Consider the following 17,797-nt stretch of genomic DNA (forward strand, 5'->3'; position numbering starts at 1 on the left):
GTTCTGAGTGGTTAGATTTTAGTGTATCTAGCTTCTCAACGGGCTTCAGTCCCTCTCTAAGAACTATTTCTTTTGAGAGCTGGACTGGCGGGTAGGCCCCCAGCCGGTCTAGGATGTCTTATACCTCCCTCCAAGTATGAGTCTATCCTATTGTTAAGACGAGGGTTTGTTCGCGTATGAACAAAGACAAATTTTCTAAGACAATTTGTATTTTTCATAGCTACAAACCTGAGGTCTTAACGTTATACTGCCCGCCTCTAACCGCCCCTCTTTTTGTTAAGTCACCCTGAGTTGGGAAAGACTGGCGTAGATGTTCAGCGTTTGACCACTCTTCACCTGATCTACGCATGCGTTGCCAGATGCCACAAGATTCCTTGCTTTCATCTACTTTTTTACCGGATCCAGCTAGGCGCTAGAAATTATCCTATTGTTAAGACCTCAGGTTTGCAGCTATGAAAAACACAAATTGTCTTAGAAAATTTGAAATTTTTGCTGAAATTAAGAGAAAAAAAACATTCTTGAGTTCATTATACTCCATCAGGTATCATGGTGTTTTTCATCACGACACAAGACCAGGCTAAAAGATATTTCTTTGTTTTAGGCTAGTCACGATGAAGCTGTGGCAGACATGGAGTCCTTGAGGACTCAACAGCAACTCCCAAAAATAACTTTCCTACAACAAAACCTGTTTTTTTTTTTTTTTTCTTCAACCTTTGCCTACTGCGACTATTTCCGTTTCCTTGAGTGGATCAAGTTTCTCCTCCCTCAGTCCCAGCCAGCCACTCAACATTTTCACCAAACGGCTCATAAATCGAATTTTAGTTCATACAAAAACTTTTACAAAAACTATTTTATTTTCCTTTGTATAATGTACTGTTTTATTACTTTACATACTTAATTTAACTTTTTAACACTAAATACAGACAGTCTCTGGTTATTGGCGTGGGTTCTGTTCCGATGGCTTGATGATGAGTAAAAATTGCTAATAACTGAAAATTGGCAATTTTCAGCGCTAATGGCACCAATAACCAGTTAATGGCGCCTCTATTAGGTATGTATCGGTGCCAATGACAGGAAATTGGTGCATTATGGCAACAAAATCTCAGATCTTCAGCGCTGAACAAGCACCTTAAAACCTGATCACCGATAACTGAGGACTGGCTTTAATAGAAAAACTGTTAAAAGGGGAACTTTTTGTGGTTGCCTGGAATGAATAACCTGATTCTTTTATTTCATATGGGGAACAGATTACATTCGAAGTTCAAGGTACTACTGTATTTAAGTAAATTTCATTATAAAATTTGTTTTTGTTTATAATTTAGGGTGAATGTTTTCAATAAATTAATGTTCCATTTAAGCCAGAACTTAAGTTTCCTTTTAGGATATTTTTGTATTAATTTTGCATTCTTGTTGTTGGCCTATAGCTGTGTAGCTGCATGTACTTTTAAGTGAAGCAGTAAAGTATTTGTTGAAGTCAGGCCCTTAGGGTGTTGTTTCATGTTTGTGATTATTTATGGTGATGCCTCAGTTTACTTCTAGGGATGCATGGTCAAGACCTGCAGCTTCCCTGTGTGTATCCTTGATAAAGAACCTCACCATTTGCATTAAAATTTTTTGGGCAAGACATCTAAAATTGTTACATAGAGAAGGGGTAGGAAGGGATAATATGGTTAGTTCCCTAGAACAATTTTTTTTGCCATTTCATGAGTATGTCCTCTATATACAGTAGACAGCAGGTAGTTGGGTACAGCAATATCCACTACCCCTCCATAAGTAGTAATACTCGGTGAGCACTTACTAATTGAAATGATCTTGTGGGCCCACCCTTGATGGTACCAGAGACACTTTGCAACATCTATTTTGCCCAGTTGCATTTTTTATGCCATGTAGATTTCATCCCTTCCCTTGGTCTTTTTTTTTTTTTTTTTTTTTTTTTTTTTTTTTTTTTTTTTTTTTTTGAACAAATCATTTTGAGCAAGTTCTACTTGTCTAGAATGGAACTCGGTGGCATCATTAACTTGAAAAATAATAATTTATTTGATTCTGGATGAGCATTGTACATGTAGGCAACCAGGAGTTTAACAACCACTTTTTTGCCTCCAGTTCAGAGCAGGTATTAAAGCTAGGAACTGGAATGGAAGAATAAAAAATAAATTTGATAGCTTTCTTCCAATTGAAAGGGTATCAGATATCTGCTGATACGTATATTGGAGCTACTTTATCAAAATACTGATAAGTCATTCAGTAGAATGGATATTTTGTAAGTTTGGGTCTTAGGTGTTCAAGTATTGTCTTTTCATAGGGAGAAAGTTCAGAATTTAATTTTTAACAATTATTTTCCTCTTTTCAGGGTAGAGTTCCAGAGTAAATTCTATGGTGGGACTGGTTATCCATTTGTTCCATTTGCCTTTGAAACCATCCTGGACCAAGCTGAGAATGCTATTGTGGAGGCATAAGTAATGAAAAATGGAAGAGTAGCTCTCAATCGGTAACCGATTCATGAAACTTAAAACACTACTGCTTTTTAAAATCAGTGGAAATTAAGCGAAAGGGTTTTTTTTTTTTATTTAGTCTTATGTAAACTAACCAAGTTTTATGTTCCTAGTAATGTATGACCTAGTCTGTATGCAGAGAATGCACAAGAAAACTTAAAAAATTATACATACCAAACTTCAACCAACAATAAATGCCAAGGTTGGGAATATATCAATATAGGAAATTTGATTACTCTTTATCATTACCAGTGTATTCAGTAATAAAGATTTTTAAAGCATTGGAAGTTATTAGCTAAAATTAGATGGAATTTTTTCAGCCAGGTCAAGAGGTCTGGTTAGTCTACTTACTAATAATAATAATACTGTATTTTATCCCCACTCTGTATTCATGTGTCATAGCTTTGCTTTAGTAGATAACAAATGCCAAGAAGTATCAAAGTATTTATTTTAGCAAGAGGTAGGAGAAAAATTCCAAAACATGTTCTCCCAAAGTTTTTTATTGCTGAAAGATCAAGTTTTTAGTAGCGTAATGCTGTGTGTTTTAGCAATGTGTATGTGATTGGTGATGAAGTTTTACTGGGTGGTGATATATCGGTCTCACAAGCCTCCATGCAATAAAAATTTAGGTGGAATTAGTATTGAATTTATATGAATTTTGCTTATTCAAAAACTAAATACTATCAGCAAAAGTATATTCCGCAGTGATGAAGGTATATTATGTATGCATGTATATAAATATTTGTGTATGTATACTAATTATCATCAAATTTGTTGGTCAATTTGCCTCCCCTTTTGACTTCGGAACTGGCATTTAGCCAAGAGCCTTTTGCATGTATGGCCAACATCTGTTAACATAACAGTGCTGGAAAATATTAAATGATTGTTTGTTATATATACTAAATAGTAATTGTCTTTCTACAGACCTGAACTATGCCAGTCAAACTAATACAGAGGTGTTATTCCAAGGAAAGGCATTTCGAGTATGTATAGGAAAAAGAAAGCAAAAATATGAATAAACAACAAAATACTTAAAGGATTGCTGAATGTGCAAGAAGCTTCTGAATTGCTTAAGAGTAATGAGTTTTCTAGTTAAACTACAGAATAAAAATGATTAAAATTGAGTAAAGCAATGCTGGCCCCCATGAGAGGAGCATCAGCAAATAGGGTGAGGTAATTAATGTAAGACCTGCTGGAAAATTAGAAATTTCCAGAATAGTAGTAGATTAGTAAAACAGCTCCTCTTAACAAAGGAGAGAGAAGATGATTTAATAGTAGGCTAATGTCTTAGGTCTATTATATTGGTTAGGGAAGGTTTGCATTCACTACTCTAAGATCTCAATGCAGCTTTGCCCAAAGGATACTGCCTTGTCAGGAGGGCAGCACTGCTAAGCTATTCATCGCCTCAGATGAGCAACTACTTTTCTTTGTAAGTAATGTTTAAAAGATTGGGTAGAAAATCAAGTAAAGACCGGGGTAGGCCATTTGAAGATCCATTGTGGCATTAAGTCAAGACTGAACCACAGGGATAACATGAATATGCTTTTCCTAGGCTAAAGGACAAGATGTACCATGTCATATTATTGTCTCAGTTCTTGGCACACTTTTATAGCGTTCTAGTAGTGGGTTAAATTGTTAAATATATAAGCATGCGAGATTTTGGTATGGAATGACATCATGCAAAATGCTTCGCCAAAGGTTCTGATGTCGTCCATAGAAAAAAAACTTTAAAACAAAATTAACCACATTTTGACCTAGGATAGCATTGGGATGACATCAGGTTTTGAGGATTGGTTCAACTCTCATAGTTTATAATTGTATTATAAATCTTTGTTTTTAAGTATATATTTTTGAAGAGGATTGTTTCTGGCTAACTTCAGTACATCATTGTAACTTTATAATTTTTGTTTTACAATTTCAAAGACATCAAATTAGTAAAAATAAAATTATTTGGTTTCAGAATTTCTTAATAACAGCATTTTGTCATGTAAGATGTTAGCCAGTATTGACTGTGTATCTCCTACAGTTGTGTTCAGGTACTTTATCAATTACTTCTGTTTCAGAAGATGTTTAGCATTGTTTTAACTTTTTATTTGTGCTGAACTTCAGCAAAAAACTCAAATTAGTCTTTTATTGTTTTAATTCCAAGTTATTTAAGAAAAGAAGTTGAATAGTTAGTCAAGTTATATTTACTGACTGTTGAATCTCATTCTGTATGAATTAATTTTTCAGGCAATACAAATGAACTACATTATAAGTGATCATAATTAAGGATGAAGCATCAAATTTTTTAATTAACTCTACTTTCATTCAATTAGTGTAGGTTCAATATTTCTATTCAGTAACTGTTATCTTTCGAGTGAGTGTCAAGCTGTATAGTATACTGTAATTGCTTTTAATTTTATTTTATTGGCTGTTAAAAATTGACTTTATTTGCCACTTTAAAATAAATTATTTAGAAAATCATGTGTATTGTACTGCTTTATTCCTGTACCCATTTCTTTGCATCACATCGCATTGAAGTTTATGAGTGGTGACATATTCTTCTTAAGGATTACAAACCCTTTTACTTCAGTTGTTACAAACCAGTTTACGTGTTTTGTTCATATGCAGCTTAATAAGGGCAGACTGAGTATAGAATAGTACAGATCAAGTATGTAATTTCAGTTTCCATAATTTTTTACTTTACAGTAGTTAGCTCCTACAGGTTACAAACACTATGCTTTTCATATATGTTTGTTTGTATGGTGCTTTTACGTTGCATGGAACCAGTGGTTATTCAGCAATGGGACCAACGGCTTTACATGACTTAAGAACCACGTCGAGAGTGAAATTCTATCACCAGAAATACACCTCTCACTCCTCAATGGAATGGCCGAGAATTTAACCCGCGACCACCAAGGTGGGACGCTATTACCATACCAACCATTCGCTAAGGCGCTCTTTTCATATATGGAGTATCCTTTGGCATGCATTGGACTGGCTGTTTACTGACTAAACAAGGGTGGTTCCCAGTTGGAGATAGGGGAGGGGATGTTCATTCACAAGCGACACAACCCACTCGTTACAGCTGCAATATGGTGCAGTTGTGTTTCTTGCATTTAGTGTTCTTTTGTGTGAGGCTGTTTTTTTAGTGTGAATCTTGTGCATTTTGTGCCTGAAAATGCTTATCCTGTGTGTTTTTACAGAACTGTTTGCTGGTTTGTCTTGATGGACATCAGACCAGACTATTTTTGGTCATGGACATGGCTGACTTAGTAATAGTTTTTGAGAGAGTTGTGCCTACATTCATTAGGTTGTCATCTGGTCTGGGCCATACAATTTCCTTGGGTTACAACAGTTTCAGCCTTACCAATTGCTGGACTGAAAAGGGTTCATCCAATTGCAGTAGTCCCTCCTGGTGAGATTCCTCCAATGAGTCAAGTGTTTGATTGAGGCTTTGGCTCCTAAGCTGACCACCCCTGCAGTTTGAGGTGAGTAAGGACAGCAGAGGGAAGAGTGAGAGAGCCATTACCACACTTCTTTGTCTTCAAATGTTGTCGCCATCCACACCAAGCCCATTCTCTTTTCCCACACTGGTGGGCATTAAGTTGTGGAAGTAGAGTCCTCTATCCTCTCATAAGAAAGTCTTGGTATGCTTCTTCCATGTCCTCGTCCCCTCAGGGTGGGGAACAGGATTCACAGTTATCAATAGTTATCTGCTTTCCCAGGTAGTCACACTGCAGTGCCAACCTTCCGAGACGGGTATCCCTGCTTCTTATTCCTTGGTAAGCTCTTGGGCTCACTTAAAGTCGAGGCGGTGTGACTCACTCTACTGGTTTACACATTGTTCTCCCCCCTCTTACTGCAACACTTCAGAATCGCATGGAGAAAGGTTTGTGCAGGCTGCTAAGTGAGGGGTTTGCTTCATCCCTCTTGCACTACACTATTTGAAATCATATGGAGAGTGGTTTGTGTGATCTGGTCACTCATGCATAGTTAGACAACCATGGTCTCCAAAGTGAGCAGATCATCCATAGTTGGACAACCATGGTCTCCAAGGTGAGCAGAGCAACTCTTCTCACTGCAGCTCCTTGGGGTCACACACAAGAGGTTTGAGCAACTCGCTCAGCATATTGTTCACAGGGCCCTTTCATGAGTCACATACCAGGCCTATGGATTGGTTTTGCACGGGCAGGTTCTCCTTACCAACATTCCTGTTTTATTTTTCTGGGGGGGGGTGTGTGTGTGGTGTTGTGTGTGTGTGTGTGTGTGTGTGTGTGTGTGTGTGTGTGTGTGTGTGTGTGTGTGTGTGTGTGTGTGTGTGTGTGTTATCCTGTACCGTTTTCATGCAAGAGGTTTGTGCTCTCTCGTGTGAATGGTTTAAGCATTTCTTCTGCAGGGGGAGTTCTTAAAACTTTTCTACCTCAAAGAGTGCAGAGCAGCAGATAGGGGATTTGAAAGACCAGTTTTTTTTTTTTTTTTTTTGAGCCTCAAAGCAAAGAGGCTATAGTGTTAAATGTTGGAATGAGATTCTGACAATGACTCCTCCATGGAATGTACAGACAAAAGACTCGTCTGGCTCGGCAAAGAATTGGGAATGCCCTACAAAGCTGAGTTCTTTCAGGTCTCCCCACTGTTACCACACCACAGCTGTTCACACTGTAGATGGCAAAGGTGATGTGGTTGAAGGGAGTAGTTTATGGCACAAAGAATGCAGGTCACCTGATCTCTTAAGTGCCTCACTGTATTTTCAATAGATACCAAGGGAAGCCATCATTTGAGTAAGGGTTAAGTATTTCTGTCAAGTTTTTGGACTTACAAATTACTTCCCTTCAACTAAAGGACTGACTGACAAAAAGAGACTATTTGCTTGAAGCCTAATGGAAGCCCATTTTAATAGTTTCATATTTGAGGGAGAAGAGTAAAAATATCAAGACTGAAAAACAAAGGCTCATTTAAGCTTAACATAAAACAGTAAAAAGTATTTATTAATGGTCAAAAAGAGTGCTCAAGAATGTGTATAAGTTTTAATATAAATCTGCAGCGAAATAAACTTAATTAACATTTTTTTTACAAAGAAAATTTACTATTTATTTTAAATGAACATTAACTACAAAGTTAAGGAAATAATTCTTGAATATATCCTCATCCAATATAGTAGATTAATGAAACATTTATATTGACAAGAAAAATAGAGGGAACTTACAAAACTTCATTAGCAGATATATAATGCAATTACATAGCAAGTGACATACAATAATGAATATCTTTATCTTTGATAAGACTGTGAGAGCAACTACCAAAGCAGTTGTTTCAGCAAACAATATACTGTGTGCAGATATATATTATATATATTTGAGAGGCTAAACTTAACATATTTATTATAGCACCAAAATACTGGATGTTATTGACTGACAAAACAGAAAGAAGGAAAAGCTAAATAACGACTAATAAAAATTCACAGCTACTAGTTACATCAATTGGAACATTGATTGAATTTTGTACTTTCTTTTCCAAGAAACGTCCAATAAACAGCAACAATGGAATCAGTAAGCAAGAATGATTCAAAAAGGAACTATAAAGGAGTGTGGAGATAATGACTCAACAACATTGCTTTCTGAACTGATACACTTAAGATATTTCATCATTTCAATTTTCAAGTCTTGCAGAATATGTACGTTTACCAACTAAATTCTTTACTCTCGTTTGCCTAAGAAACTAAACTCTTTTCTCTCACTTTCCTAAGAACAAGTAATTGTGCCACTTCTAAATGGAAATTCCATTTAACTGGAGTCTCACTGACCTAGTAATTACGAGCATTCTAACCACATAAGGTGGAACCACTTTACAATACATACAATCACTTTACTTATACTGGTAGTGGCCATTTCAAGGGGCTGTATTAAATATCAACCTAGAAAATTTAGTCATGATCATAAAACAAAAATATCTCTACTGCAACACTATCACCCATCCTACATTAACATTGTTTTATAACAAACTTACTATTCACTGAAACTAACCTGCTTAGTTTATCAGAAAAATACAGTTTAACATTACAGTACAAATATAAAACTTGAAAAGGAAACCCCTCCAAGAGCATATATTATTTTCAAAATTAAAATAATATTAATATCTTGATTTTATTAAGGAACATGACATTACATGAGAACCTATGGTTAATTACATAAGATTGAGTTGGCATTTATTTCTTCCAATACAAATGATACAAAATAAAACCCAACTTGCTACATGATTTCTTAAATTTTTTGGTCTGAAACTAAAATAAATGAAAATCTGTAAAACTGTCATATGGTATTGGCAAACCATTACAGTACATACAGAAAATGGGCACAAAACTTACATAATGAGTAACCTATTACACAGTTAATCTTTCACAATTTTTTATTTAGAGACTGACTTATGCCCTTGTATGGCACAAATGCTATAAAGTTATTGCAAAAGACTTTATTTTAGCTCTAAATGGCAAACACACAACATGAAGTATAACAGTTGACAGTGAATAGGACCTCCACACAATATTGTAATATATAACCTTTTTTTTATTTTGCACAACTTTTAGGAACTTATTCTCTTTTTATATTAGCTTGAAAACTTTTAACAGGGCAGCATCAACAGTTCTTTAGCTACATATTTCCTTCAGGGAACTATACAAACTTTATAAGGTAAAAGCTTTAAATACTGATAAATCATTAATTTTTGTTCCAAACACCTAAAATGTTAACAATGTCACATAGTACTTGTATCAATGCTGATACAAGAACTCATTTATATAAAATATTTTTTTCTAAATCTATGCAACTAACCCAACACTTTAAGCAAGGAATAAACAGTCAAGTACCCCACCGTTTGAATAATATAATACCCTGAATGACAAGACACAAAACACCTGATTTACTTCAGAATGGCAACCTGACTACTAATCAACAAACAATTTATTACAAAATTAAATTATGTAATCTATACACTCTAGCTCAATCAATACAATTTTTCCATTAACCCCAACTTGAAAATATAACTGGTGGTAAATGTTACTGTACTTTAAAGGAACAACTTCACAGGAACATTTCAGTAACCTTCCCAAATTCTCATTAGTCCTAATCAAGGCCACTTTATTTATCACATTAATTAGCTACGCTTATCCCATAAATAACAAAATTTAATCTATAATATGTGTATGGCTGGCAATGTATTGTTTAAATACAAACATTACACTAATGTACTTTCTGAGACTCCCTGTATTGCTAGCTCCCTTAAAACATTGTCCAGGTAATTGGGGTCAGGATATCCATGACCTGTTGCATTCGTCCACTCAGTCTTATGGTGGATTTCATTCCAAGTAACAGCATCTTGTATGCCAGTTGTCACTGATGTCCCAATGGTAAATATTAATTTTCGCTCAAATGCTTCTCGAAGTAGCCCAAGAACCTGCAAGCAACAAATATTAAAACGATAAAAACAATCACCATAAAGTCTGAATTACATAAAATTTTGACCCATGATACTGAAATTAAAAATTATCTGATTTTATGGAAACAGATTGTACTTGGTACAGCAAAATCCCCCTGGCATTGATCTACAACTAAAGGTAAACAATATACAGTACTCGACAAAATAATAGGCCGCTTAGCATCAAGCAGCCTAATATCTTGTAGAATTTTGAAGGACATTTGTAGCTTAATGCATATATATTCATCACAGTGATGTGATCAGACTCATAAATTAGCTACGTGCGACAAAAGCACTATACAGGTGTCAAGGTCGAGGAGGGTTAATGCCGACTCCAAAACAACGAATACCTGAGCGCGACAGGGATTTGTAGGTGAGAGGTGGCATTATGAACTTATATCCTCTCATGGTAGCTGTGTGGTTAAAGGCGGTTCACTGTAGGTCCTGATTTCTTGGTTCCTAGGTTCACGCTCGGGAGCAGACAAAATTATTATCAACTAAAAATTCCCCTTTAGTTAACATATATGAGAATACATTAATTCTGAGGTAGAAGCAAATTCAGATATTAAAGGACACTTGTATACTTTATATATATATATATATATAGTATATATATCTATATATATATATATATATAGATATATATATATATCATGTATATGTATGGTATTGATGTATATGAATATTAATATATTAATATAATATAATATATATATATATATATATATTATATGATATATATATTATAATATAATATATATATCTATATATATATATATATATATATATATATATATATATGTATATAATATATATATAATATATATATGTATGTATATGTATGTATATGTATATGTATATATATAATGTATATATATTATATATATATTATATATATATATATATATATATATATATACTATATATCTATACCAATCTATATATATATATATATATATATATTGTAGGCCTAGGTTTTGATTAATAATATATTGTCCGTGTTCCCTGTGACCTATGGAATGTGGAGAACAGTGCAGAGGTGACGACCTGAGAGTAGCTGACAATGAGTTTCTGGGGATGGCGTGAGATAAAAATGCTTAGTTCGAAAAGTCAATGCACGACAGTTTATGAACTCTTCTCAAAGTGCCTTTGTGAAACTGGATGCAGCTAGAACCGTGAGGCGCTATCGAACTGTGTGTTCGTATGTGCGTGTGCGCCTCTTTCTGTTAAAAGTGTCATACCCAAGCCTATGGGAGGATTTTTGACAAGAGGGCTTCAAGTCACAGGCAAGATGCCGTGGCATTCGCCAGGAGTTTTTTGTTAACAGTGTTTAAGTGTCCGGTTGTTTGGGTAAGTGTTGAAGTGCTTTAGCCAAAGGGATGGCTTGTTTTGATATCTTGTAAGATTTCCATTTTATTAACTTTGTCTTTAAACTTGTGTGTGTACTTACCGGGATGTGTTCTGTATCTTTGAAACAGACGGTTCTGGAATGCCGGGGGGACAAAGAATTCCCAGAGGGGTGTAGACTTTTTTTGGTGACCAGACATGTTACATTTACGGGGTTTTTTGAGTTAGTCTGTAAGACTGGATTACTTGATTGAATTATTTATTTATTAGTTGTTAATAAACGTTAATGTTATGATGCAATTCTCTCATTTTCATTACCTGTTAGAATGGAAAGAAAGAGGTGGAGAGAGAGAGAGAGATTCCTTGGAGAGAGAGAGAGAGAGAGAGAGAGAGAGAGAGAGAGAGAGAGAGAGAGAGAGGCTGTGTGTGTAATGTTGTGTGTGGTTGCCTTCCGTTTCGTGTCACGCTTACCTTATGAATAATGGGGGAAGAATCCCCCCAGTTACAGTGGTGGCAAGCGGTTAAGAGGGGGTATAAAAGTTTTCTTTCTTTTTTATGCCTAGGAACGTCAATGTAGAGATGGGTGGCCAGTTAGAAAATAAAAGGGGTTATGGCTTAGCGATAGTTTTCGAACAACAAAGCCTTGGTGGGATTGTGGAAAATGTTAAACTGTTAGTTTTCAGTTACTTAGTGAGAAAAAATGAGAAAATATCTGTCTGTTAACCCTTAAACGCCGACTGGACGTATTTTACGTCGACATTTTTTGTCTCTCGGGTGCCGACTGGACGTATTTTACGTCGACATACAAAAGTTTTTTTTAAAAATTCGCGGAAAAATACTTTTAGGCCTACCAGCCGAAAACTCTTGAATCACGCACCTTGGGGATGCTGGGAGTTCACGGATCAAGGTGTTGTTTTGTTTACAATCGTTATGCAGGCGCGCAAGCACGAATTTCTTTCTTGCCGCACTAAAAAGTATCTGTGATACATCTCGGAAATTATTTCGTCACTTTGACATAATTTTTTTACCATTTTAAATTAGCCGTTACATAAAGTTTTATATATGGAAATGTGCGCATTTTTATGTAGAACACAACAAACAAATACTCATGATTGTAGCTTTTATCAGTTTTGAGATATTTTCATATAAATAACGATAAGTGCCAAAATTTCAACCTTCGGTCAACTTTGACTCTACCTAAATGGTCGAAAAACGCAATTGTAAGCTAAAACTCTTATATTTTAGTAATATTCAATCATTTACCTTAATTTTGCAACTAATTGGAAGTCTCTAGCACAATATTTCGATTTATAGTGAATTTATGAAAAAACGTTTTCCTTACGTCCGCGCTGGTACTCTTCCGAAAAAAATCATACATGCGATTGTGGTAATGTTTGCCACCATTTTAAATTAGCCGTTACATAAAGTTTTATATATGAAAATGTGCGCAATTTCATGCACAATACAACTAAAAACAACCCATGGTTGTAGCTTTTATCAATTTTGAAATATTTTCATATAAAAAAGGATAAGTGACAAATTTTCAACCTTCGGTCAACTTTGACTCTACCGAAATGGTCGAAAAACGCAATTGTAAGCTAAAACGCAATTGTAAGCTAAAACGCTTATATTCTAGTAATATTCAAGCATTTACCTTCATTGTGCAACAAATTGGAAGTCTCTAGCACAATATTTCGATTTATGGTGAATTTATGAAAAAAATAACATTTTCTTTACGTCCGCGTGGTAACTCTTCCGAAAAAATCATATGTGCGATTGTGGTAATGTTTGCACCATTTTAAATTAGCCGTTTACATAAAGTTTATATATGAAAATGTGCGCAATTTCATGTAGAATACAACAAAAAATAATTGAAGGTTGTAGCTTTTCTCATTTTGAATATTTGCATATAAATCACGATAAAATAGAAAAAAAACCACGTTCAGTCAACTTTGACTCTACCGAAATGGTCGAAAAACGCAATTGTAAGCTAAAACTCTTACAGTCTAGCCAATATTCAGTCTTTTATCTTCATCTTGAAACAAATTCGAAGTCTGTTTAGCACAATATTTAAATTTATGGTGAATTTAAAAAAAAAACTTTCCTTCCCTCAGCGCGCGGATTCTCCGCCACAAATCTCCGAAATGTGTACGTCCCATTCTCGGAATATTTGCTCCGTTTTCATATTAGGCATGTTCATATAGAGTTTTATATATGAAAATGTGCGCAATTTCATGTAGAATAAAACGAAAAATATTTGAAAGTTGTAGCTTTTCTTATTTCCGAAATAATTGCATATAAAAAAATATATATTAAAAAAAATTCGACATTCGGTCAACTTTAACTCGTCAGATATGGTCAAAACTGCATTTGTAAGCTTGAATATTTCTTTATATTATTAGTAATATCCAATCATTTGTCTTCATTCTGAAAGAAATTGGAAGTCTCTAGGACAATATTTAGATTTATGGTGAATTTAAAAAAAAAATATTTGTTTACGTGTGAGCGTTACGAATTCATGCATTATTTTGTGATAATATTTTCTCTGTGTTGCTTTTTTTATTTTAAAATGTATTATACCAAAATGATCGCAATTTAGTGTACATTACAACGAAAAAAAAGTAACTTGTTACCTTTAACCGTTTTGCGCACAGCGTGATTTGAATACAATTATATATGAAATTTCGTTTTTGCGCAATCATAATATCGCATTAGTTTATATATGATAAATTGATTCAATTTTTTCATTCTTTTGACTGGTTGCATAATAAACTTCAGGCAATGACAAAAAAAGGAGCCAAAAATAAACTCTTAAAAACTAAGCGCGCTGTGATTTTTTAAAAAAAATATTTTTTCCGCTTCCGCGCTCACTCTGAAACACCTCCGGCACACGGGAGACATTTTTTTTTTACCGCTTCGGTGTTTAAGGGTTAACTGTGCTAAAGGGAGGGAAGGATTTTATTGGACTCAGCATTTTTCCCAGGGAGTCAGCCTAGAAGCAGTGAGCGCACCCAGTATGACTTTTGCTTGTGCAATGACGAGTGTGTTCCGAGATACCGGTGCGGCGGTCGTTGTTAGTATCACTGCCGCGTTTTACAGGAATTTCAAGTTCTTTTTTTTCCCATTATGGAGTGGTGAGTATTAAAAAACTATTGTTTATCAAAGGGAGAGGGTTTTTGTTTAAATATTTCAGGGTTATGGGATTGGTTCAAGAGGTCAACAATTTTTCTTGTCTTTGCCCCATAGTGACGTGTTTTCTTTATTTGCACGTGTTTATAATAGACGTATTTGTCTTTGTTTTAAACACATAAGAGTGTATTGAGATGTATTTATGCATGTGAACTGTGCTTAGATAAGCATATCTGGTTTAGAGACACAGCGGCCACAATTTTACGGGCTCAGCACATTTCTGCAGAGAGGCGCGTTGCATTGCGAGGGCACTGGCCTCCCTCGAGAGATAGTGCAGGGGTGGGTACTAGTGTATACCTTGAGAAGGGGTCCTCAGACACTGTTTAAGGGGAGATGGGGGTACTACTGGTCGGCCTCGGGCTGTTCTGTCGCTTGACTGAGGGGTTGTTCTCACGGGGGGGAGAAATTTTTTTTTCTCAGTGTGGGTGAACTCCCCCTTTTTCTTTTTCTTTTTTTTCTTCTTCTTTGTGTTGGGGTATGGGTTTGCCCTTGACATTGGATGCTAAGATATCAGCTGATTGATTAGTTGATGAAGTGAAACGCCCGTAGAGTCTTTTTTTTTTTAGGAAAGAGATATTTTTTTCTTTCTTGGAGGAAGAGAAAAGGAAATAAAAAGAGATTTTCCTTTTCCGTGAATGAGGGGAAAAAGTAGTTAACATGCAACCGGGATGGTGTTATATGTTTCTTTGTGCCTTCAAAGACACAAATATAAGGGGGATACACAGATTATTTTTTTTATTGTGTTGGAGAGATTACTTTGAAATGCCGATGATTGGTGTTGTATCTGTGTTGTGTGGCAATGGTGTTGTGTCATGGTGTATGCTGGAGAAATTGTATGTCATAGGATTCAGCAATACTGTTGTAAGCTATTTTGAATTTCACCCTTACTTGAGATTTTTGCAAGAGAATTATTGCTATGGAGAGCTATTATTATTATTATTATTAATAATTTATTATGACTTGATGTGTCACGGGAGGGTGGCTTAAGTATAATTATCATTAGGCGGGAGACATAATTTACGAGAGATTTTGAGATATTTCATGGGAGATTTAGTTGATTAATTATTACAGATAAAAAACAATTATTCAAGGGGAGAATTATTACAATGATTAATGGAGATTAGTCTTGTTGGTTAATTAATTGGTGAGTTTTTGTAACTTTGGAGAATATTTCAGTCATTCACGGGGATGAGTTTTGCTGAATCTTGATGAATCTGATTGAATCTTGGTGAATGGTGTGGAATCTTGCTGAATTTTTGCTGATTTTTTTTTGCTGAATTCTTGGAGAATGGACAAGCATTAACATTGGTGATATTTTTTGTACTGATACTGATGATTTTGATGATAGCAATTTTTTTTGGTGATTTAGTGATAATGATATTTCTGATACTGATTTTTTTTATACTAATACGTGGGTGTTTTAATGCTGTCAAGGGAGGTGAAATCTTTTTTGAATTTGGGAGGAACTAACAACACATTTTAGTTTTTTGTTTCTTTTTTTTATGAGTTCAGCAGATAATTGCTTGACATCTAGTGAGTTATGGGAGATAGTTAACAGTGCCGTTGATTTTCCTTTTCTCCTTTTTTGAAAATTAGCCATCGCTGACACAAGTTTTTTTTACCAAGGGTGAATTTGAATTTATTTTTTCTCTCCAGTTGGTGTGAATATTTTTTAATATCTCAGTTCGTGACTTAGAGTCATTGTTCGGGAACGTGTTCGTGTTTCAGCTATTTGATGCTATAGAGAAATATATGGGAGAATTTTTTGCATGTTTTGAATGCATACGTAATGGCACTACATTTCTTCTCTGGATATTTGTGTTCCAGAAATTGTGAGTTTTCTTGCGCAATACATTTGTCGTATTTGTGACAACTTGGTGAAAGATAGGAAACTTGGTTAAGTTTTCTAGTGGCTTATGTCGTAGTGCATATGGAGAAGTCTTGGCTAAGACACTTTGAATTTGGAGTTCTGTTATAATGAGTTGTGGCACATTAGTGATTTTTTCTAGAATTTTCTAGACAGTTTTATTTGCTGAGTTTTTGCCCTTTTTTTAGCAATTATGCTAAATGGAGAGAGTTTTTATAGTTTTTGACTATAACATTGAGTTATTCTTTGGAGAATTGGAGTTATAATTGAGATATATTATTTTGGAGTTATAATTTGAGATATAATATATGGGAGATATATTTTTTGGCCATTTTTGATATTTGCCAATGTGATATGAGCTATGTTTAGTTCAATTATTTTGCAGCCATCTTTGTTGCAAATGGAGACACATATTTGGAGATTATGGGGCAATATTTGGGAGTATGTGAGTTAGTTGCCTTGAGTGCACATTTTTTTGGAGGTAGGATTTCATTTTTTGATAATCCTTTTTGGAGATATATTGTTTGGAGCCTTGTTTTGTTCCACATGGAGTTATTGGGGAAATAGAGGTAAATATTTTGTATTTGCCGAAATAGAGGTGATTATTCTCTATTCCTGGAGTGGTGTTTTTTTTATTGACATGTGGCTATTGGAGAAATAAGAGTGAATAATATGGGGTTGGTTATTAACCAAATGGAGGAAATATTTTTATAACCGGAGTGGTGTTATTATTAATATGGTGTCTCATAATGGAGTTGGAATTAATCTTTGGCGGGTGACCCTTTTTTTTGTGGTTATGGGAGTTTTTTTGAGCCAAGAGGAGATTTCTGTAGTTCTTTCTCTTTGATTTCGTGACTATTTAGAGGCTAGTGTCATTACTGCATTATGAGTCCTATGGAGATGTGTGCATGTTTTGTGTTCACAAGTGTGTTATTTTGGAGGCATATAATTTGGGCAAAGTCATGTTGAGAGAATAAGTCTTTGAGACAATGTTTGAACACATTAGTCATATCCTGGAGTTAATTCTGTGAAATGTGTCGGTTAGACCTTTTTTTCTAGAGAATCATGAGTTTCCAAACTTATGTGTCTTACTGGACAATTTTTATGCTGATGTTAGAGCATGCGTCCGCAGGCGATTTTTCTGCTGACAAGCGATGTGATGAGCGCTGTGCCTGTTTCTTTTCTTCTGATGATGATAGATCAGAATTTTCGCAATATTGGAAATGTTGACAATAGCATTTCACGAAAGCGCATGGGTAAGAGTTTGCTTTCTGGCAAATTCCATAACTTTACATGGAGCATTTCTTGGGGAAAAAAGTGGGAGTTATGCATATTATACATGTATTATGTATTTTGTGATTGGGAAACTTATTTGTGATTATCCTTTTTTTATTATTTTTTTTTCCTTTTCCATGAGAGATATAATTTGGGGATCGAGCTTAAGTAGCAT

The 17,797-nt window shown here is 34.9% G+C and overlaps 2 protein-coding genes across 3 annotated transcripts in view; one reads left to right on the forward strand and one right to left on the reverse strand.

The window, feature by feature from the left end:
* Positions 1 to 4,955, forward strand: part of LOC135196928 (V-type proton ATPase 116 kDa subunit a 1-like) — a 182,908-nt gene extending 177,953 nt beyond the window's left edge. For both annotated transcript variants that reach the window (XM_064223765.1, XM_064223766.1), the window contains exon 17: positions 2,351 to 4,955. In XM_064223765.1, coding sequence (XP_064079835.1) covers positions 2,351 to 2,456 — 106 coding nt within the window. In that variant the 3' untranslated portion in view covers positions 2,457 to 4,955. The remainder of the gene's footprint in view (positions 1 to 2,350) is intronic.
* A 2,532-nt stretch (positions 4,956 to 7,487) lies between these two features.
* Positions 7,488 to 17,797, reverse strand: part of LOC135196929 (protein deltex-like) — a 333,013-nt gene continuing 322,703 nt past the window's right edge. Inside the window, exon 15 of the mRNA XM_064223767.1 lies at positions 7,488 to 9,923. Coding sequence (XP_064079837.1) covers positions 9,705 to 9,923 — 219 coding nt within the window. The 3' untranslated portion in view covers positions 7,488 to 9,704. The remainder of the gene's footprint in view (positions 9,924 to 17,797) is intronic.

This window comes from Macrobrachium nipponense, chromosome 18 (genome assembly GCF_015104395.2).
Source record: "Macrobrachium nipponense isolate FS-2020 chromosome 18, ASM1510439v2, whole genome shotgun sequence".
NCBI lineage: Eukaryota > Metazoa > Arthropoda > Malacostraca > Decapoda > Palaemonidae > Macrobrachium > Macrobrachium nipponense.